This window comes from Tenrec ecaudatus, chromosome 5, assembly GCF_050624435.1.
Source record: "Tenrec ecaudatus isolate mTenEca1 chromosome 5, mTenEca1.hap1, whole genome shotgun sequence".
Classification (NCBI taxonomy): domain Eukaryota; kingdom Metazoa; phylum Chordata; class Mammalia; order Afrosoricida; family Tenrecidae; genus Tenrec; species Tenrec ecaudatus.
The window spans coordinates 74,621,353-74,646,173 of record NC_134534.1 but is presented as its reverse complement, the minus strand read 5'-3'; the positions used below and the strand labels follow the sequence as shown (position 1 = coordinate 74,646,173).

General features: G+C 40.7%; 1 protein-coding gene across 1 annotated transcript in view; it reads right to left on the bottom strand.

The window, feature by feature from the left end:
• CYP7B1 (cytochrome P450 family 7 subfamily B member 1) overlaps positions 1-24,821 on the bottom strand; it is a 200,164-nt gene that overhangs the window by 27,503 nt on the left and 147,840 nt on the right. The window contains exon 2 of the mRNA XM_075549630.1: positions 6,425-6,561. Coding sequence (XP_075405745.1) covers positions 6,425-6,561 — 137 coding nt within the window. The remainder of the gene's footprint in view (positions 1-6,424; positions 6,562-24,821) is intronic.

Genomic DNA, 24,821 nt, shown 5'->3' with positions numbered 1-24,821 from the left:
GATATGAGAAGACATCATAAGGTGAATTTCAAACAAGAAATCTATGGGGAACTAGGTCTCCTCTGTGGAACAAATTATTAAGCACTCAACTGCTAGGCAAGAGAGGGAAGGCTGGTGGTTCCAGCCCACCCAGAGGTGTCACTAAGACAGGCCTGGACATTTACTTCTGAAAGGTCATGGCTTGGAAACCCTGCGGAGCAGTTCTATTCTGTACACCAAGGTCACTGTGAGTCAAAGTTCACTAAGCAGAAACTAACAACAACAATAGAAATTAATAACCAAGTCAAAGAACTCTGAGGAAAATGAGTTGACCCCCGCCAAAAAAATTCCTTCTAGACTAGCAATTATTAATAAAAGGTTTCTAAAATATGCATTTGTAGAATTATTTCTACAAAAATACAGAGGTTCTATAAAAAGTTACTTATTATTTTAACATCATTTGTAGATATGATTCTCTCTTCTCAAGGTCCATTTCTCTCAAGTATCTGTATTTGTTCTTTCTAATTTTTATTTTTATTTTTCCAGCATTGAGGCATTGTGTTTTACCTATCTTTCTGGCTGAAACACAGATTATTTTTTTTGAAGTAAATTCTTAAATTTTCTGGATTTTATTTTTCAAGTGAGTTTGGAAATACTAATAACCCTGGAGATGTTAACTGGCTTCCCAACTTTTAATCTTCAGTATAAACAATTTAAGCTAAGTTTTTCAAAATTAATATTAATTTAAACCATCTGTCCACCATCTGCTAATGTGAGATGCAAAATCAAGAGTTTCTTTGTGATCTTTAATCAGACAGGGAAACACATATACATTCATAAAATGAATGTAACAAAGGAAATCTGGAAAGTTATTCTGAAGGCCATGTATTCTTAGAGTAAAATTAAGTTTTTCTGGAGTGTGATTTATGTAGATGAATGCTAAGTGTTAACGGCTATATTCGCAAAAATCACAAGGTAGGAGCATTGTTTTTTTTTTTGCCATGTTTTGAAAAAAGAAAATAATGCTGTCAGCAGGTCATACAAAACAAATTATTTATATGAAGAAATTCAGAGCTTCAGTTTGTTAAAAATCTAAATGCCAAAACGGAGTCCATTTCTGAAAAGAAAAAAAAGAAACACTATCCTTCTGACTAATTCATTTATGTGAAGTGGGGTCAAAATTTTCTTGCCAATAATCTCACTCCCTTTCCTTCTTAGGAGCTGACTGTGCCCAAGCAATGCATTGTAGTATTCCTACAGCCAGCTAATATCTTGATCCCTATAGCAGTCCTAGACAGGAACGCTGGGGAGTGGGTTTTGTGTTGTGCTGCTAACGGCAAGGTCAGCAGTTTGAAACACCAGCTGCTTCAAGGGAGAAATATGAGACTTTCTACTGCTGTAAACTGTCAAGAGTTACAGTCTCAAAAACCCACAGTGGGAATTCTACCCTGGTTTATAGGGTCCCTGTGAGTTGAAATTGTCTTAATGGCAGTGAGCGTTTGAGATTCCTACATAGCCTGATGAGTTAGTTAGTTTATTGTGCCAACCTGGCTGATAAAGACATTTGGGGTTAATTGAATGGTGGAGAGACAAATGGCTCAGTGAACCTTGCCTTTTGAGTTCTCGGGTCTCTTGCTTTGTGATGGTCGGACCAGGGTGCAATTGCCTTAGCCAGTTCCCTGCTTCAGCTGGCAAGGCTCATTTCCTGCAAGACATCCCTGAGGAGAAGCTACATGGACCTACCCCCATGCAGCTCTGGGTGCTGGAGCAGCCATGTGGAGACCCCTACCAGCACTGAGATGCTTGCACGTTCACTGACTCGACTTTCCTCCTGCAGTCGGCATGACTGAGTCTGTTTTGTGAGATGGAGGGGGACTTTGTGGATTGATGTCAGACACATGGGTTAATGTTGGACTGTGGGCTTGAGCAGCACTAGGTTGGGATGTTTTCTTGATGTGAACTTACCCTTTACCCTTTATATAAAACTCTGTCTTATACATATGAATTTCTGTGGATTTGTTTCTCTAAAGTACCCAGACTAACACACCTGACGTATACTTCTTCATTAAGTTAAAAATTGTTTCACATACATGAAAATGAATTCTTGCAGGAAGGTGAATTTACATGGTAAGAAATATATTGATGAATGTTTTTAAAAATCCAGTCATTTAATCTGATGTCTTGTACAGAATTTTGACATCAAGATCACTGCAAATTGAGTCATGATTTTTGATTTCAGGAACTTGGTGTTATAAAGATGAGAAATCAGAACAAACCTCTGCCTATTTGGAATAAAAATGCCCTGCTAGCAAATGAGACAATTGTGAATTAAAAAAATTTCTATGATTGCAACATTTCAAAGTACATGTTAGTTGATTCTTAATAGATTTTAAAAAAATCTTAAACTGATTATATTCGTTGGAGGAGTGGCATATGAACTGACTTTTTTATTTTCTTGAAGGTGACCACATTTACATAGACCCCCTCTTATTAGGGAGATTTCACTGAGCTGGTGACAATGATGTACAGTGAAACTTCTCTGGGGTGACGTGCAGGGAAATTGGTGCCTCCGCACCACCACACAAAGCCAATTAGAGAACTATTTTCTGCCACAGGTCACGAATTTACGTGGTTTCTCATGAAAAGATGTACCTTTTAATTTCTTTATTAAAATGACATCCGTGTCCCTTGGGACTTTTCAGGATGACAATCGTTTGCTCATCCTGCCAGAGCATACCTTCACTGAAATCACATTGTGAAGCCAAGGCAGAGAACTCTGCTCCTGGTGTCATATTTTCCAAATGAGTGACTTTACAAATGGATCATTCTATACATGAGCAGGATCTGTTGGCAGGCTTTGCTCAAACTCTGGACAAGGCAAAAGGGATGTGTGGCAGTGTACACTCAGATGCAGTTGCCTACTGTTTCGTTCAAAATTACAACCACGGTCAAATTATTTAGACATTAGCGATTCCGTATCTCTGATGAAGTTATCAAGTGTCAGCAGAAATGGGTTGTTTTTGAAAAGGGAATACAATTATTCAAATATGCCTCTCAGCTTTGCTTAATCATCTTAGGTTATATCTGTATAATGTTAAAGAGGAAAAATGTTAATCATTTTTTGTCTATTCATGAAGACAAAAGGTTTAATTCTATTAATAAAAAATTCAGAGGATAGTTTTTGAGTATGACTTTGTTTTCTAAAGTTAAGCATACAGTTCTCCTATTAAAAAGTCAAAAATACATTTAGAATGGAAGGCACAACCCTGCCTTTATTTGGATGGTAGTACTTCATCAGCTCTAAAGTGTTGAGAATTTACTCATCAGATACTTATTATGCATCATCCTGTGCTGAGTTATGAACTAACTGCCGGCAGCAGAAGAGCTAACAGAATAATGAAGAGAGACAGAGAAGAAAATTAGCAATATATTCACAATATATTAAATGCTATGATAGCTGTGTGCCTGGGAATATTTTGGAGCTTGGAGAAAAGTCATCATAGTGTGGGTAGGAGATGGTCAGTGGAGGCTACTGAAAGAAAGTAGTGCTTGACCTTTATGCTGAAGGACAAATCTAAGCCAGCCAGGTGAAGGCAGCAGGAGAAAACATGGAGGCATACATAAAACCATTACGCCCCTGCCCAAAACCCAATGCCACTGAAATGTTTCTGAGTTACAGGGATCCCACAGAGCAGCATAGAACTGGCCCTATGGCTTTCCAGTACTGTAAACCTTTACGGGAGTCAAAAGCCTCATCTTTTTTGTAAGGAGCAGTTGTTGGTTTTGAACGGCTGTCCTTGTGATTTACAGCCTCCTAGTAACCCACTACACCACTAGGGCTTGGTATAGGAGAGGGAAATTTCACAACATAAGACACTGGCTGAAGAGGGAGGGATCTTCGTGAGTTGTGTGAAGAACATGCTATATACCAGATTTCCTCAATTCCGATTCATGGCTCTTTTTTAAAAAAAAGATTGCAATTTTTTTCTGAAGCCAGAATGTTGGGAGAAACTTCCCAGCTGTGAGGCAGAGGAATGCATTGTGATGAAACTAAATATTATCTGTTCATGCGATAAATCAACTCTACTTATTAAATGCCATCCAGTTTAGGTAATTATTTGTATTCTGACCCCCCCCCGCCCCCAATACATTAAAGAGGATCTCTCGTGGCCCAGTGGCTAAGTGTTTTGTTGCCAATGGAAAGCACAGAGCTTTGGACATCTCAGCAAATTCTTGGAGGGAGATGTGCCAATCGATGTCTGTGAAGATGTGCAGGCTTGGAAACCTTACTGAACAGTTCCACCCTGTCCTCTGAGGGTGTGGGGAGTGTCTCTTCCCTACATGAAAATGATAGCACCGAACTGGTAGGATCCGCTCAGTGCTTGTCTTGGTACTTGCACAAGCTTGTCTTGTGCTTAAAACACTTTAATATGCCAGGTTACGGGAAGTCGCCACCTCACCTGTGAGGCTCTCTTGCACCACGTTTTGTCTTGCTGTTCTGCAATGACTATACTATGTTTGTATAAAATGTTGCCTCTGAAATTTATCAAAGCAATTAAAGAAAGAAGATACAGGTGGCGCTCTGGGAATGTAGTGTTGTTCTTGGGCGCTCTAGAGTCAGATCCGACTCAGGGCAGTTCTTCCTCAGCAAGTGCTTCAAGTCCTCCTCACTTTTAGCAAGCAAGGTTGTGTCATCTGCAGCTAGCAGGTTATTAATAAGCCCCCCTCCAATCCTGATACTGCCTTCTCCTTGCTCAGCATACTGATGGAATAAGTACAGTGAGAGGATCCAACCTTGACCCACACCTCTCCTGACTTTAAATCATGCCGTATTCCCTTGTTCTGTGAACTCAACTGCCTTGATCCATGTACAGGGTCCACATGAGCGCAATACAGTGATCTGGAACTTCCCATCTTCCCATGGTCACAGAGTCAAATGCCTTTGCATAGTCAATGAGACACAAACAAACATTTTCCTGGCATTCTCAGCTTAATGATGCTTTTGTGGAAACTGTGCATAGAACAAAAGGCAGTCCTTAAAACAAAGAGATATTTCACAGTTTGAGATCAGGAAAGATATGCTTCATGGTTCTATCCTTTCGCCATACTTATTTAGCTGTATACGGAGTTATTTAATCTATCTGCTGGGCAAATAATCCAAGAAACTGACTCTATGAAGAAGGAGGTGACATCAGGATCAGAGGACTCATTAATAAGTGAGATATGCAGATGGCATAACTTTGCTTGTTGAAAGCAAAAAGGCATTAAGTCATTGACTTGCAGATATCAAAACTGCAGCCCTTCCATATGAATTGTACCTCCACATGAGGAACGCAAAAAGCTTCACAATTGGACCAGTAGACAACATTATGATAATCTAAAACAGATTGAAGTCGTAAAGGATTCAACGTTACTTGGATCCATAATCTATGGCCATTGAAGCAGCAGTCAACAAATTAAATCAAATACTGCATTGGGCGACTCTTCCGCAAACTGCCCCTCTAAAGACAAAAGCAAAGAAGTCCCTTTGGGGGTTAAAGTGTGCCAGATGCTAGCCATGGTATTTTCTAGTACATCAAATGAATGGGAAGGTTCAACAATGAATAAGGAAGAGTTACGAACCAATGCCATTGAATGATGGTGTTGGCAAAGAATGCTGAATGCACATGAAGAGCAAACAAACATGATTTGGGAAAAGTACACTCAGAAATCGCCTTATAAGTGAGAACAGTGAGACTTCCTCTCACATCCTTTGGGCACATTGTCAGCAGAGACCAAAACCCAAACCAAACTCACTGCCATAAAATCGATTACTGTTGCTGTGGGTTTTTGAGACTGTACCATTTTTACACAGGTAGAAAGTCTCCTCTTTCTCCCGAGGAGCAGCGGGTGGTTTTGAACTGTTGACCTTGCAATTAGCAGCCCAGCTTGGAACCACTATGCAACCAGGTCTCTTTCGGAGGGAACCGCTCCTAGAAAAGCACATGGAACTTGGAAAAGTGGAAGGGCAGTGGGAAAAGGAAGGCCCTCAATGGGGTGGGTTCACACCATTGCAGCAATCATCGCTCAGACTTAGAAAGCGCCGTGAGGATCGGAGCAGGACCAGGCGTGTTACTGCTGCTGTCATGATGAATTGCAGTCGCCTCCGTGGCACCAAACAGGAACAGATGATTGCTTGTGGTTCCATGTGAATCATGGGCGAAGGGAATTGAGTGTGAAATAAAAGACCAACCAGGAGTGGCAAGACAGTGAGTTTCCCCAGATATCCCCTCTGCAGGATTTGGTATCGATATTTTAAATGTCATAATGATTGTGCTAAACAATATGGTATTCTTTGCATTTGCACTACAAATAAAACAAAGTGACATTCAGTATTTTGTCTAGAGGAAACAAATAGGCATTAAAGAACAGGCGAGACATTAGGAAACAGAAAAGTGTTTCTTACCCCCAATGAGAACTGTGAAAATATCTCCATGTTTCTTTTGAAGAGTTTTTATGTAAGTGACAGGCATTTTTTGAAAGTTCTGTATCTGTCCAAGATAAGGAAGCCAGCCTTTGATTAACGGGGGTTCACCAGGTCTCCTGTGGGAGGGGGGAGATGAATATATTTATTTACACATATCCATGACATGTACAAATGTGCGATATATTTCCATAGATAGAAAGAACAGCTGAAGTCGTGTTTATTTGAATATGCGTGTCGGTTATCCAGTCTGTTGTGTGCCATCAGCCCATTCAATGGATTGAAAATCTCTAGCAATCCTCTCCGTTATCTTGTTCACTGATTCCTATGCAGCCGTAAGCACGCTTTTACTCAGCTTTCACAGCACGTATGTCTCTGAGCTACCATATTAACTGCCACTGAATCAATTCTGACTCATAGAAATCTTTTAGGACAGAGTAGAACTTCCCCTTGTGCCTTTCCAAAGCGTTTTACAGCATCAGAAAGTGTCTGCTTTGTCCTGCAGAGCAGCTGGTGGCTTTGAACTGCTGACCTTGTGACTAACGGCCCAACGAGCCACCCTCTGTGCCACCACGGCTCCTTGAATCTCTGGGGTAGGCCATTTAATCCACAACTTTAGTAGCTACTTTCCCCCAGAAAATAGAACAGACTGGAATGGTTGCCTGGCCAGGTAATTTGAAACCGTCCTGTTTATTTCATGCCTGATGTCTTATCATTGTTAGTAAGTACCCACATCCTTAAAAACCTAAAAGTCACAGAATTCACTGCCATTCAGTCAATTCAGGCCCATAGCAACCCTATAGGATGGGTAGAATTGTCGTTATGGGTTTCCGAGGCTGTAACTATTTATAGGAGTAGAGAACCTCATCTTTCTCCAGCAGGGCAACTTCTGGTTTCAAACTGTATACCTTATGGTTAGCAGACTGGTGCATATCCACTCTGCCACCAGGGCTCTGGCATGTCTTTATCTTTGTCCCAATCCATGTACCCACCAATCCATCTAGATATCTCGGTTTTGGGGCTCAATTTGTTCCAAATTCATGTTCAAACCTTGAGAAGTTCAAGAACTGAACATATTTTTTCCCATAAGAAATCATGGAAGACTAAATAATCAGTCTAGAGGCCCCCAAATTACACTTAAAAATTCACTGTGAAGGCTTTTAGCCTTCTCACATACCACTGTCTGGGATACGCTAATGTCATTGAGTTATTTCTGATTTACCCAAATTCATAGTAACTTTTCAACCTCTTCGATGGTCTGGCTTCTTTGTTTCATGGTTAATGATTTCACAGTTTTTGCTACATTAGCTGTTTTAATCACATTTTTTAAAAATGTTGATCATGTTGATGCAGCCATGCTGTATTCAGATGCCAAATCAGAGAAGGGGCAGCCTGATTTGAATTTTACAATGATTTATTTCTTTAACCCTATCGTGGCTCTTACAGTCCTCTTAGCCTGACTGCTGGTCTCACTAACTTTCTCTGGAGCCATGGCGAAGACATTTTATGCAAATTAAGTGCAAAGGAAAGCGCCAAGATGAAGGTTTTCACACACTAACACAAGCATGGTATGTTATCTGAGCCACAGCTGTGACACGTGTTCCCTACTGGACTCTCAATTTGCACAGGCCTCTTAAAGTTGCACTTTTGGTTTTACTATCAAGCACAGATATGAACATGGAGAAGTTTTGGGTTTTGTTTTTTTTTCAAACTTTGCTGTTCCAGTACTGGAAAGTTTGAGCTTGGGGGCATTTGACAATCAAGGTCTCACTGTATATTCAAACCAGTTGTTACTGAGTCACTTCTCACATACGGAGATTCTACTTGTGCAGAGTAGAACTACATTCCACAGTGTTTTCAAGAATAAGATATTTCAGAAGCAGATCTTCCTTCCCAAGTGCCTCTTAGAGTCTTTAGTGACAAACAAGCTAAAAGAAAGAAAAGAAAACGGCTCCTCTTGGTGAATTCAAATCTCCAATCCACCACTTAGTCAAATGTGTAACTATTTGCACCGCTTAGGGATTCTTAATGAGCTTATGCCTAATGGTATCTCTATAAAGGTAGAGCAACTTGTTGACATAATTTATTTTGTGAAATTATTAGTTTGGTAAAATGTTGATCAAAAACAATTAGTAAACTGATTTTTTTCTCTTCTTCTTTTTCACAAGCCATATGTTATAAATGCTGCTTAGTAATTTTTATTAGTAAAATCTAAGCTAAGTTCACGGAACAATTTGTTATGGCTTAATATGTGCACAAGGAGCCCTGGTGATGCTGTGGGTTAGGCATTGACTGTTAACTGCAAGTTCATCCGTTCAAACCCACCAGTTGCTCTGGGGAAGAATGATGAATCTGTCTGCTTCTGTAAAGGTTTATAGTCCCCAAACTTCTATATAGGATTGCTGAGTTGGTATTGACTCAATAGCAGTGCGTTTGGGTCTTGAACGATGGTGCTCAGTACTATGCTATGGGATGAGCTAAATCTAACTTCTAGTCAAGTTAATTGTGAAGACCTATTACCATATTTCAGCTACTGATCTTTAAAATAAACATTAAACCAAGCTCCAACATTCAAAAACAAAAGCGAAATCCCATCAGAACAGCAAGTAGATTTGAACCATCAACCTCTCTGTTAGCAGCCCACTACCTAGCAAACAAGGTCTGCTTTTATACAGGTCCACCAGGTGTTTGGCGATTTGGACAACTGGTGATGCCTAGTGTGTCCGAGTAGAACTGTGCTTCACAGGGTTTCCAATGGCTGAATTTTTGGAATTAGATCCATAGGCCTTTCTCAAGGTACCTCTGGAGGGACTCAAAGTGGCTGTTAACCTTTTGGCACTAACGCAAGGGTGTCAATCATTTATACTGCCCTGAGACTCCTTTCATAGGTGTGGGTACACACCATTGCTATTATTGATTTTTACTTACCTATATAGATCCTTCCATAGATGAGTGTTTTTAATGTAAAGAAATCTCCAACTACATTGTCGTATGAGGGTAATTTAAAAATTATTGCTAGAAAATCATAGAAATATTAAATAAACAAAAATATTAAAAGGTAAAGCTGTTGTAAGTGATGTCTCCTCCATCTAAGACTACACACTTCTGCAGCTGGTGTTTCCATCTCTCAAACCTTCTCCAAAGAATTCCGCCCTCCTTTGTTTTCGCCACAGGGCATTTTGTGTCAAGATTGCATCCTCTCACCATATTTGGTCAGTCTCTATGCTGAGAAAATCATCAGAGAAACCGGCTTATATGAAGAAGAATGTGGCATCAGGATAGGGCAGAGGCTTATTAACAACCTGCGCTATGCAGATGACACAGCCCTGGTGCTGAACGTGAGGAGGACTTGAATATCGCTGATGAAGACCAAGGAGCGCAGCCTCCAGTAAAGATTGCTGCAGCTCAATGTCAAAAACACTAAAATCCTCACACCTGGACCAACAGGTGACCTCCATGGAGAATGAAGCAAAGGTTGAAGTTATGAAGGGTTTTTATCTTGGTTGGCTAAAACCAATCAAGGCTCACAGAGGCAGCAGTCACGAGAGGAAATGATGCAGGGTGTTCAGTAAGTCTGCTGCACTAGATCTCTTGAGAGTATTACTTGGAGGACGAAGGCATGCCTGAGCCAAGCCATGGTATTTCTCAGCCACCTCACATGCCGGTGAAAGTTGGGCATTGACTAGGGAAGCCAGAGGAAGAAAACTTGCATTTAGTTCATGGTGCTGGAGAAGACTATTGACAGTCCCACGGACTCCTGAAAGGATAAACTGTCTTGGAGGAGGGCTGGCCTTAGAGGCAAAGACGGCAACAAGACTTTGCCCTCTTGGGACATATAGTCAGGAGGGATTGTTCTCTGGAGAAGGGCATCATGCTTGGTAACGTGGAAGGGACCTTAAAAGAAGACAGCTCTCAACAAGATCGATTGACGCACTGGCTGCAAGGATGGGCGCAGGCACTGGAGCAGCTGCCAGGATGGCTCGGGACCATGCGCTGTTTCCTTGTGCTTTGCATAAAGTCGGTATGGGTTGGAACCAAGGTGATGGTACCACCGCCAGTTGGCAATTTTGGCCTCTTTCAGGGACTCCAATGTTTTTTCTTTTCAATACTGAGCTGTGGAAACCAAAAGAAGCCTGAAGGGGCCAGATCAAGGGCTAGGATGGCTGGGTAAGATTTTTCCATGGGTTTCCCATAGAGCAGCCCCTGCTACCCTTAAAGAATTTGGGTAAACAAAACAAAACACCCCACCAATTTCCTGGCTCAACTGTCCTGCTCTTTTTCTCACTGATGTTGGTTTCCATCTTCTTTAAACTTTTTCATACTGAGTTTCTATGATTGTTTTCTGTGTCCTTGGAGAAAATCTACCAAGACTACCCCCTTTATAACCCGCCCCCCATCCCCCGCCAAAGGTCACCATAACCATTTGAACTGATCTCGCTGCCTAGAACTGAACCAGCCCAGCACATCCCCCTGAAAGCCACTGTTTTGATTGTACTTTGCTGCCTGGATCCCACTGATAAATCCAAGACTCGTGACAGGTCATGATTTGCCCCATAAAATGGTCCTCATTAGCTTTTTTCTTGCTTAAAAGGACATTGAAAAGATGAGCTCTTTGAGGCAGCTGATCTTTGTACAACATGTTTGGCACCCACCACAGTGAATGCTTGCTGAGATCAATATATTCTCTTAAAAATGAAAATGCAGAACCATGTGAGCTCACATCAGTGGTAATTCTGAGGTCTTTTTCCAGCAGTTGCTGGACTGGTCATTGAGGCTGGCAGTCTTCCCTCCTTTGACTCGGGTTCGACAGCTTCCTAACTGTCCTTAAAATGCTTTATCTGCCAAAAAAGATGATTTTACCTGGGGTGAAACTCCTATGCACTTGTTGCAGAGTTTCCATGGTTTGGAAAGATGTCTATCTGAGTTAAAAAAAATTTTATATTGATTCTGACCCCAAACTTATTTTTCTCACAGCACCAAAACTACCCCCCTGTTTTGTTTAGTAGGCACACTAACGAAACAAGGACACATGCACTCTTGTTGAGGCAAGTTGTCTGCAGTCATATATGTATTATCCCCAGCAAGAGGTTTAAACATGTTTTGTTCATGTGTATGAACTAGAACCCTAGTAGTTTGCATTGTACATGCATTAAAGATGCAGGGCAGCCATTCTCAACCTGCAGGTCATGACCCCTTTGGCGGGGGGGTCGAACGACCCTTTCACAGGGTTTATCTAAGACCATCGGAAAACACATATTTCCAATGGTCTCAGGAACCGAGACACCGCTCCTTACCTGTAGATACATCCACATATGAGTACCAGGTGTGAAGACTTACCCATGCTACACCATGCTTCCAGGTAAAATTTCATTTATTTGTAATTAGATAAATATTTCACAATATAATTACATATTGTTTTTGTGACTAATCACTATGCTTTAATTACGCTCAATTTGTAACCATGAAAACACAGATATTTACATTATGATTCATAACAGTAGCAAAATTACAGTTATGAAGTAGCAATGAAAATAATGTTATGGTTGGGGGTCACCACAACATGAGGAACTGTATTAAAGGGTCATGGCAATATGAGGGTTATAGGGGGGATGATGTATTATGGAATTTGGAGTTACTGAAACCACATAAGGGCATTTCAATGAAAAGGAAGGATGTGTTCTTTGGGACACTGAAGTCATTCATTGTTATCTAGTGTTCATTGTGATTTTTTAAAGCCTGATTTGCTCCATCACTGAGGTTGGAACTACATGGCTGCTTGGCAGCTTTCGCTTAATTCTCATTTAGATAGGTAAGGAAGGATCTGACAGCCAAGAGGCCAATCTCCTAATGCCAAGAAGCTACTTAACAGCAAGCTCTGCACAGTCCTGGTGTCAACTGCTTGGATCCATGGAGCACTCGGCCCCGTGTAGGAAGTGTAGCAGTCAACGGGCAAATCTAGTACAAAAACAACCCTCTGTCAAAGTCCTAGGCACCTTCAGTGAATACTGTATACAGGGGTCCAAGAGTTGTCCCTGCTCTCTGGGTGTTAAATGTTGGATAGCTCTATTGCCAAAATAAAGCTTTCTCTTATCAGATGCCAATTAAACAAGAATTACCCAATTAGAAGAGGGAAAGTCAATAACCTGGGAGGCGGGGGTAGGGGGGAGTGTTTATGCTCATAAGAATATAGAACAGTCTCACTGTGATTTTCCACCATGTTCCTATGTTTCCTTTGTTCTTTTTATCAAGAAGCTCTGGTGGTCTAAGGGTTAGATGCTCACTTATTTGAATCTACCAGCCACTCAGTGGACAAAGGGTGTGGCCGTCTGTTTCCATATAGTAATACAGCTTAAAAAACCCAAACGGGCTGCTCTACTCTGTCCTGCTGGGCCACTGAGAGTCAGGATTTGACTTCATGACTAAGAGTTTTATAAGATTTTTTTAATATATTATTTTTAAAAGCATTTCCCTCTAAATACAAATAAATAATATCATCATTAAATTTTATTAATACTTTCACTACACTTTAAGTCATATGAACTATTCAATTAAATATTACCATGAATAAAAAGCACATTTCTTTCTTTTTGATGTTTAATCCAAGCAAAACTTCACTTCCTCCAAAATTGATTCCTAATCATTTATTTAGTGGGCTCAATAAGTTTTAAAGTTAAAAGCCCAAAGCTATTTTATGCTGGAAAGATTAAGACAAGTATTCAGAAGAACTCTGAATTTCTAGTCCATCTGTGAAGATGCAGTGCGATCCATTTTGATTAATCACAATATATTACTATCTTGGATCTCATCAGAGATCAAGATTATGATCATACCCAGAATGGACTTTTAGGTCGCCAGATTAACCCTATTAAAAGCTTTATTTTCACATAAACCGAAATGGTCAAATTAAACTTCAAACATAAACATGAGACCTTCCATGGAGAAATCCCAAACCCCAAACAAAATCAATTAGAGGTGTGGTCGAGGTCAATGAAATAAAGATAAAGATTGTGTTTTCTCCATGAGAAGACAATGTGCTTTTACACCAATTCACAAGAAGAACGTTGTTGTTTAAATACTGCTTAGAAATTTGCATCTTATTCCTCCTTGTATTCTCCATTATTTTGTTGCATGCAACATTGAGCAATGCAGTCTGACTTTTCGAAGATAAAAATCTAACAAGAAAACACTGCACCGGTGTTTTATACCCAAAGATTAAATAAAGAGAGGCTGCATATGATTATCGAGGTGGGACCCCAAGTTAGGAACTGCACTAGCCTACATGCTAGCTATCAATGACCCTTTCAAAACTGTTGGTAATTTAGTTCACCAGATTTCTTTCCAAATACCGAGTCTCTTCTTTGTTCTGCTTGTACTTTGGTTTCAAGTTGCTTGAACGTTGCACGGTGACAAAGATTTGGACAGGCTCTTTGTCATATTCAGAATCAATGTGACTAATTCCACCCTCCATGCACTGCCATGTGGTCACAAGCTATAGGCTTCAAGTGATTTTCCCACTGGGGTAGGGGTGTGAAAGGAGCTCACCAAGTTCACTGAATGTTCAGTGTTAGGAAAACAAACAAGGAAGTCAACTTATTATTACCAAGATGGGATGGTCCTTATTCCTTACAGGTGTGTGAATTCCAGCAGCAATAAGCTTAATACTATTCAATACCAAGTTACAAATGTGTACATTTCCAGGAAAAGTACAGGGATAGTTGTATTCATGACTCATCAAAGACAGGTAACAGAAAGCTGTCTTCATTGGTGTATTGGAAAAAATTATTTAGGTTGGAATGATATAGCCATGATGATCTAGGAAGGTCTGCTGACACTTGCATTGTATAATTAGTGCTATTTATATCATCATTGTTATGTGATTTTGAGAGTAATTGTCCACTGCTCACTACTGTGGGAGGTAGAGGAAGCTTTCTACTCCTATAAAGAGTCACAGTCTCAAAGCTACAAGGTCCCTAAAGTGCACCCAAAATAGACTTCAGGCTAGGAGGGGCTGCTCCCGGAGTTCCCCCAGAACCAGTGAACCAGTGGGGAAATGGTCATAAAGGTCAGTGGACAGACCTAGAATTATGTATTTTTTATTTTCTTTTTTTCAATTGTTTGCTTTCTATATGTTTGGTCTATGTCATTGTTGGTATGCCAACGTACATAAGACAGGCATGGGAAGCAAGCTGGAGGAGAAAGCAATGAGACCAACGGCCCAAGGGGATTCGGGAGAAGGGGTTGGGGGAAGTGGGCGATGGGCAAACCACTATAGACAGAGTAACAACTAAGGAATAAAAGTCAATAATGAGGAGGATATAGAGATCCTGGGGGTGCTGGCACAACAACAATCTAGCTGAGAGGAAGTACTATGAGACAGAAGTACGGAGAGGGTGATGGTGGGGAAGAGGGAAGGTAAAAGGAAACAGAGGCATGATCTAGGAAGCAAAGCTATGGATAGAGGTATAAGCATAGTATGCCTATATGTAAATACAGTAATCCATAACAATAGAGGTATTGGCCTTTGAACATATATTTATATGGCAATATACTGAGATAGTGGATGGACTTCTGGCCTCTGCTCATGCCCTCCCTCAAGACAAGAACACTTTGTTCTAACAAACTGGCAATCTGAGATGCTCACCCTCCCAGCATGATCACTGAGGACAAAATGGCATGGGCAAATGTGGTGAAGAAGGCAGATAGTGCCTGGCTATTAAAGGTGATAGCATGTGGGATCTCAAACCCTTGAAGTGAAACAAGCGGCCATCCAGCAGAGAAGCAACAAACCCACACAGAAGAAGCACACCAGCCTGTGCAAGCATGAGGTGTCATTGGGACCAGGTAACAGGCATCAGAAGACCCTTAACAAACAAACAAACAAAACCATATGGTTGAGAAGAAGGGGGGTTGGATAAGAGACCCAAACCCCATCTGTAGACAATGGAACATCCCCCACAGAGGGGTCACAGGGAAGGGATGTGTCAACCAGGGCACAGCAAAGCACCCAATGAAACACACAATATTCCTCTGGTTCCTTGAGGCTTCCTCACCACCACCACCCCCCACCCACTTCCATGACCCCAGTGATGCCTCTCACTTCAGACTAGACTGGAGCATGTACACAAGTGTAGATAAGAGATAAGAACTCATGGCACACGCAACCCAGGAGCAGGAAGGGAAATAGAAATACCAGATGGGTAGGGAGACAGTGGGGACAGAGGGGGAGGAAGGGGGAACCAATCATAATGATTGACACACAACCACACAACCTTCTCCAGGGGGAAGAACAATGGAAACCATGGAGGAAGGGAGATAGTACCCAGTGTGAGATGTGAAAATAATAATAATCTATCAAGGGGACGTGAGGCTGGGGGTTGGGGGAGGGAGGGGAAAAAGGAGGAGCTGATACTAAGGGCTCAATAGAAAGTAATTGTCTAGAAAAGAATGATGACAACATATGTACAAATATGCCTGATACAATGGATGTGTGGGTTGCAATAAAAATTGTAAGATCACTCAATAATATGATTTTAAAAAAGAGTGATGGGGTCAGACACCCACATGGACAGTTCCACGCTGTCTCGCAGGGTTGCTATGAGTAGGAATTGACTTGATGGCAGTTAGGGTGTTTGGGGGTTTTGGGGAGTGGTCACACAGAGATGATTACACATGAGAGTAGGTCAAAAGGCTTGCATCACAATCATCGAAACCTTTACTAGACAAAAATATCAAAATGTGAAGTTGCCGTTTCTTGACATCGCCTCCCATCAAGCTCCCATGTCCATCTCTCTAACCCTTCCTCAAGGAATTCTGCACTCTTTCATGGATACCACGTCAAAATGACAGTTTTGACATCCACAAAGGACTGAAACTGTGGTCCTTTGAAGTATTCTTGAGTTCGGGGAACAAAATAAGTGTAAGTGGGCGAGAGCAGAGCTGTACAGTCGGTAGGGGAGGGGTTCCCAACAATATGCTCTTAATCTGGCCTTTGCTCAGAGGATGAAGGGTGCATTGTTGTGATGGGAAAAAGGTCTTGGTGCCACTTTCCTGGTATGTTTATTATTATTTTTTTAACCAATGCAGTGATGCATTTTCTTAAAACCTTTTCCTAATAAGCCCCTGTAATCATCCTAAATCCCGTGAGAAAATCTATCAAAAGTATGCTCTGCAATCACAAACATCAGTCGCTATCACTTTCCGAGATGAGCTCTCTGCCTTGTTTTTAACTGGCCCAGCAAATCCCCCTGAAATTACTGGTTTCATTGGTCCTTCTGTTGAAGGCACACTAGTGAAAGCAAGAAACCTGTGTTATTGAGTGAGATTTTCTACTGCCAACCACTAACTGCAGGGACATGTCTGAACACATTGTGTTAGAAATAAACTCAAGCAGCTGTGAACTGGAATGCTAATAACAATATTTTTGCTGTATAAAAAGGCTTGTCGTTTTAACCATTTAAAATATATAACACAATGACTTTAATTGCACTGACCATATTATCATAATATCACGACTATCTACTTCCAAACATCTTACATCACCATGAACAGTACCTCAGCACTCCTCCAACAATAACTCTCAATGCCCCCGTCATTAGCAACCATCATAAGGTCACGCTTCTTATGTACTTGTTTCACTCAGTGTGTTTGCAAGGTCTAGCCATGTAATTACACGGGTCAGAACTTATTTTTGTGTTGTTTTTTTCTAACCAAGTGATATCTTTGTGGGCATATTTATCATATTTTGTTTAAGCACTCATCTGGTGTTGATGACATGGGTTATTTCCACCTTTCAGCTATTGTGAATATGTATTTTTACAAAAGTCATTGGTAAAGAAGAAGTATCTGTTTGAATCTTTGCTTGGAATTACTGGTACTTCTATGATTAACATTTGAGTAAATGCTAAATTATTTCCTATAGTAGGTGCATCATTTCACAGTTCCACCAGCAATGCAGGGGAGTCCAATTGTATTCCCCAAACACTCTTTATTCCCTCGTTCCAATGGGAAGAAAGGAAATCTGAAAATGTTACCACACAGTTTGTGCTTGAGAGTGGGCATGTTTGAGGGGAGAGCAAAACTCATCACAGGGATGTGGATGGGAAATCCCCAAAGAACTGGGAAGCAGAAGGAAGGCATGGCTGAGCCTGGGTGAAGCTCAGTAAATGTCAAAATGGGGGGAAAGAAGTGCTGAGCTACTATGTCTGGTTTTCCTGGATTGTTGATGTCAGTCACAACCAATGGGAGTCAATGGAAACCAATTGTGGGTGCAAGGAGAGGACCAGGTCCAAAGACCTAGCTGACGAGACACCAGGAAAGCCACAGGGGCCCAAATATGAACATCCACACAATAAAGTTCGCTGTTAGCATGCAGAAAGAGAACGAGAGACTTCTAAAACTCATTTTAACATTTATACAAAAGACTATGTTTTAAACCACACGTAACTGAAGTACTTTATGTGAGAGTTATCTATGAAATAAAGACTGAGGCGTAATGAACTCAGTTACAGAGACAGCGTTTCATCTTTCTGTACTCACTCTCATGGCCCTTTTTGTCCAGCTGAACAATAGAAAAACCTAGAAGGAAACAGTAACACAGGGAAAGTGAACACTCCTTGGAATACTCAGCCATTGCAGAGGAAAAGGGCAGTGGTTATCAGAAAGGCTGGAGAGAAGGAGGCGTGGAAACAGGAAACACAGGGAGGAAGTGGGATACGGGATGATCTATCGAAGGGATTGCAGTGAATGGAAAGAAAGAAAATGTGTATCAACTGTTGAGTGGAAAATAGATCATGGGCTCCAATCTGTGATTAAAAAATATCTCTCTTTCTCTCTCTTTCACACACACACACACACACACACACACACACACACACACCCTCACACACTTCTTGGGTCAATGAATACCGACGAATCCAAGCTGATTCTCAAAATGAGCGCCACCACCTTCCTAAGGCAGGTGAGTGGAGGAACAGCTTGATTTCCCCCGAAGAAGTAGCACTCATTTCACCAACATTCCGAAAACAAAGAGCAGACCTTAAGGCGAGACAGTAATTGCACAGAGTGTGGCCCCAAAGCGAGAGAAAGATGAGGCTTTCTGAAATGCAATGGGGGATTATTATGAGTCAGAATAATTATGTCAACTGCGTGTGAAAGTTGGACATTGAAAAAAAAAGACAAGAATAATCAATGTGTTTGAATTTTCGTTCTGGCAAAGACTATTGAACGTACTCTAGACTGTCAAAAGAACAAAGAAGCTGCCATAGAAGTACAGTCAGAATACTGGAGGGACAAGGACGGTGAGACTTCGTCTCATGTACGTCGCACATGTGGTCAGGCGACACCAGTCCCTGGTGAAGGATATCACGGGTGGTGAGCAGAGGGGCAGCTAAAAACTGGAAGAGCTTCAAGGAGATGGACTGACACCATGGCTGCATCAAGGAGCTCAAACCTAGGAAGAGCTGTGAGCACGGTGCAGGACGGGCAGGTTTCCATTCTGGCATGCAGAGGGTCGCTGTGGGATGCCATCAACTTGATGGCACCTAACAACGACAACAACATGAGTCCGAATTGAGTTGGTGGCAGCGGGATGTGGGAGGAACCTGTAGCATCACCTGGGAACACCCCATTACTTCCATCTGGATTCTGGCAGTATGTTAATGAGGAAGACAGAGTCAGAAGGGATGCACTTCATAGCTTGGGTGCAGCAGGCAGGTATGGGATAAATGAAGTCCTGAATAGTCATTCAATGTTTCCCTGGGTGGAAAAGGGTCCCAACCCACAGAGGAAACCATTTCTGCTCCCTTAACCGACCCCAATGTCTCTGACGTGCACAGTGAGAGAAGAGGTTAATTCTTCCCCTTCATTTATCATATATTCATTACGACTCTGTTTCATGGATTGAACATAATAATCTGCTTAATATCTGTTTACTGAAAGAATCAGACACACTATAATCCTTTTTCAAAATGAACATTAATCCAATGCTGCCTGAAAAAAAACCCAAACAACCCTATACAATTCATTACTATCAGTATTGTACCCTGGGCTTAACCTTCATTTCCCCCCAGTCCTATAATCTCACAAATCCACTGGTGATGTGTGATTGGCAGCTGGTGTTCACACAACCTCTGCCTCACACAGAACAAATGAAAAATCCCCAGATAAAAAGGTCACTTTCCAGGCCATCAGTGATTCAACTCCCTGCTCTTTGTTAACTTTTGCACCGCTCTAGAAAGGAATGTTAACTTTGTAGGTCATAAATCAGCCCTTTGCTCTTGAAATGTTTTGGCTCTATCAGGATGGCAATTGACCTAAAACTTAATTTCTTGGCAGCAAAGATAGTCACCGTTCAAGCACTTCTGATCAAAGCATTAAATGTAACGGCAATGAAGAAGCAGGCCGTGCTGAATGGCCACACATTCCTCTATTACTGGCATGGAATCAGAGCAAAACCACTATGCGCATGACTGCTATGTCTTCACACTTTAGAACATAACCCTTCCAAGCATATTCCAGTTGAATCTTTAGCTGTCAGTTCATCTATGAATAAAGATTTTTCTGTAGAATATGTGCTATAAACTGGATTACATTAGCAGAATTAAACTAATGCCTTGATCAAGTGAGTGATTTGTAAATGCTTCTTTGACTAAGATGCCAAACCACATCAATGTAAGATTTCACTTGGATAATCTATGAGTGAGCTTCCCCACCACCCCCCTCCCCCAGCTGGCAGGGATGCCCAGATTGGCACTGTGGAAATCATATCAAAGCAGACTTTTAAAATACTATCACTTTCAACTTGATTAAGTCTTAAACAGGCAGCACAAGCAATGAACAATGCCAACACGGGAGTACAAGTTCAAGCCCTGATCTCTTCTCAGGTAGGTGGCTATAAGGGCTTCCTGATTCGTTCTGCCACATTTGGTAGAGACCACAGGCTCTACCAAATAACAGATTAGCCACTTCAGCCAATTAAACCTCTGAACGCCTTCAGATTCCCCATTTGTAAACATGGATATATTAGTATAAAAATATGTGTGGTCAAATCCATTTGACTCATACTAACTCCAGAATAGAACTGCTTTTTAATAGCCGTGACTTTTAGGTAACAGGCCACCAGTCCTTTCCAAGGCACCTCTGGGTGAGCTCAAACCAACAACCTTCGGTTAGTAATAATGCACTAACGAACTCTGTGTGACATCCAGGAATGCCAATAAGCTAATGTATTTTCCTCATATAAGATTTCAATAGGTTGATGGATATGAAAAACTTTTGTCAATGACTTACACGCAGTACTGAAAATAGTAGCTGCTGTTATCTCCATGCTGCTGGTACGATCACCTAAGATATGACTTGAGGAGCCCTGTTGGCGTAATGGGTAGGAGTTGAGGTGTTAACCACAAGGTCAGCAGTTTGAAATCCCCATCTTCTCTCAGGAAGACAGATGGCGCTTTCTACTCCTGTAAAGAGTTACAACCTTGGAACACAGGGACAGCTCTAGTCCATCTGATGGAGTCACTCTGAGTCAACATGAACTTGATGGCCGTGAGAAGCTACAAGTCTAATGTTGCCTCTTTCCAGGCCTCCTTCCTAATACATTTTCTTGCACATATCCCTTATTTTATAAATTAAATTTATGGTGGCGAGGACGGCCACGAGGCTGAATCCCCTGGATCAGAGTGAGTTAGGTCTGGTTGTTCCTCTTTTGGTTGCAGGATGGGCATCTGGAGGATTGTGTGATGGGCCAACTTAAAAAGAAACTGCACTTTTCAACTTCTGCATTTTCGGAGCAAACACACACAAGGAAGGGGAGTGGTTCCGAGGAGCGCTGGCTAAGAAAGCCAGCCAAGAATGTTTAAACGGCTTAGACAAGACGAAAAGGGGGAAATCGACTCGTAATTGAAAGTTACTTCAATTCCCTAATTAAAATAGAGAACCAGGCAACTAAATTTTGTAATTTCTGAAATGATCAGTTGCTAATTTATTTCACAGATGGGATTTGATTGGACTCCATGGAAGTGATATCAATTCCATTAACTCATCATTTTTTCCCATTTGATTAAATCATTTGATTTTGAAATGTTTAATAAAAAATTAGAACCCACTGTTGTGCTGAAACTGAATTACAATGTAAGACAAACCCAGAAGGCCTTGGTAATGACAATAGAGAAACCAACGTGAGCAATGTACAAATGCATAGTCAAGTTATCTAATGAACTGTCATAATCCCAAGCCAATGAAGAAACAAAGTTCTAAGTTCCGCAGACTAATACTAAAATATTCACACCCAGCTTGGTTGTCAGAGCTGAAGAAAAGGTGGTTCCAGGGTACACTCTACAGTCGGCTGAAGTAGAATACTGGTGACCAATCTGAGGATTACATACTAGATGTTCTCCTTAATGAGATAATTCATAATTATATTTTAATATTACGTAAGTGGTTAATATGAAAAGCTAGTATTAATTTTATAGGCACCCTGGTGGTGGCTCCTCCGTGGGGTGCTAATCACAAGATCAGCAGTCTGAGATCACCACCCCTCCATGGGAGAAGACGGGGCTTTCTGCTCCCAACGTGAGTTACAGTCTTGGGAACTTGGGGGCAGCCTACCCCATCTTATGCAGTCAGCATTGATTGACCAGATGACAGAGAACTTTTTTTAGTACTAGTAGTAGTAATAATATTTACATCTTGTAATATAGAACACAGCGCCAAGAAGTGCATTGTTTTATTATGATCTAGAGGATTTTATGGAAGGGAAAGTACCAGTCTCTTCCAAAGATTAGTTCTCAGCTTTGGCTAATGATTAAAGTCACTGATTATAAAATCATCGTATGACTACTTTGGGAAAGCCATCATCACCCATATTGGAACATGCAACAGAAAAGACACAATGTCATGGTTATAAACAGAAATCGATGGCTTGCAGCTTCTAAAATTCTGTGGAAGATAACCCCATGCGTGTCAAGCACCACAATTCTCATGGTGTTCTTTCTCACGCTATTCCTCCTACATGCACCTCCCTGCCTGGTTGGTGACATCAGTTTTTAGTGTCTGTATAGGTTTGCTTATTTCTCTAGGGTTCTATTTCTTTGCTTTTCATTTGCCTTTTTTTCCGATGTAATCATCACGGATTCTCATCAATCTCTTTCAGTGTTCAGCAAAATCTCTCTCAATATGGTCGGGCATATGGTCCTGTAATTTTCATATAGCATCTTTCTTATTTTTCATCATGCTTTTTTGCTACACTTACTGGGAGATTTTCTTGATTTTCATTCTTTTCACAGAATACGTTATTTCTAATCTTAGAGTATTCATTTCCAAGAGGTCCTTTATGCTCTCTGATTATGACTTATGAAAGTTGCATTCTGTTCTTGCTCTATGTATGTAATTGCTTATCTAAGACAATTCAACGTAACTTTTCATGGATATGTATATTTTTCTGCTCCCTAAATTGTCTGTTTACATTTTGTTTGGTTTGTTATGATTTCCCCAAATGTCTGGAGATGTGGAGCTTCTTTTCACGTCTGACAATGGGAACTCTGTGTGCTCTTGGGCTGGTGCCCTTCCCTGCACAGTGGCTAGGTGATGGGGATTTGTGGGACTGAGGGCTTGGGGGACTTTGATGAGTTTATGCCTGTTTGTTCATTAAATGTACAAAGCTGTACCCCCTTATAAATTTAATTCTAATTTTGCTTTGAGTACTTTGTAAATAGAACAGAGTATAGAACTACGTGAGTTTGCACATCTCCTACAAGTAATTAAAACACTGATTTAGAATGTTCTTTATTACAATTCTTTGAAGACTATTGGTGTAGTCCTTTGGATTAATATTGCAGACAAGAGTTTTTACTGTCCACTTATATTTAAGAAGGCGAGAACAGATAGAAGATGCCCTCATTAAATTCAAAGACAGTGTTAGAAGTTAAAAAGAAGAAAAGGAGATAAATTCTATAGTTATTCAAGTGTCAGTTAAAATTCCAGGCCCAAGTAAGGGCTTTTATTAGTTCACTCTGTTGTTCCAGAAATTACGACTGGAAGTGATGTTAACTTTTGAGAGGAACTTGGGGTATTAGGGAGAACTGGAATATTAGAGAAAGTAAGATCCATATGCGCTTTCATTTGGAAAGGGATGTGTGCATGTGTACTTGCCCACATATGTGCATTTTACATGGGGGCATGGACAGTAGTAATTTATTAACTCTTTCCAGTGATTGCCCGCCCCCCCAGAAGGCAGGTACCTACATTTTGAGTAGAATGGAGAGCCTTGGAAGCAAGTAGCCTCATGATCTTCATCTGTCTTGCTAGTTAAATGGATGAGGCTGTACCACTTTCTAAATTCAATTTTAATTTTGTTCCTCAGATACTTCTTTCTCTTGCCTTATAAACCATATATATATTATCTTCTGCTCTCCTACATCTAGCTCATCAATGAAGAAAACAGAAGTTATTCTTAGACTTACAAATGGATATTCATTATTTTTATAACTTGTAAGCAAGTTCTGAAAATCCTCATTTAGTGACTATTAATGGATACTTTAAATGTGTTCTTTTGTCCTCAGAATTGAAAGTCCTATCTTTTTATTTTCACAGAAATTTAGTTCAAAGCACAAATATGAAAGAAAGGAGTAAATGTACGCTGAGATGCACAGATGTATCTGCTAGGCAGGAAAATCCTCTACAATACAGAAGGACACACACACACACACATATATGTATATAAATATATATGGTCTCAAGACAAATAACCTGAGATGAAAATGGGCAAAAGTGTTAAATAAAACTTCATCAAAGAAAATACATAAATGGTCAACAAACACATGAAAAGATGGCCAGCATCATGAGTCATTAAGTAAATGCAAATTAATATGACAGTGAGAATTGAGTACACCCCCACAGAAGATGGGAATTGGAATGTACATATATGGCTGAGGGGAATATAAAGTGGCAGGGCCACAAGGAGACACAGTTACAATGTTACACCTACAATCACTATGTTGTTGTCAAGGGTTCGCAAGTCATTCTCACTCCTAACCATCGTCTGTACACTGGGGTGTAATCAGTACTATTTTTTTAATTGTGGCAAATCTATATGCAACAAAAATTTCTCTGAGCCAACAACATCTGCATGTATAATTAATTCAGTGACGTTGGCTATACTCATTGTGTAGTGTTACCATTATTGATATCCCTTTCCAAATTATTCCACCACCAGTAACATCAACTCCAAGGCCTTCGTGCATGGTAACAATCGGTTAACTTCAGTTTCTTTCTTTCTATAGCATTTAAAATTATATTTTATATAATAAATTTCCATAGCTAAGTCACTTTTAAAAAGAGTTGTATACATAAGAACACTTTGTTCTAACAATTTGGCAGTCTG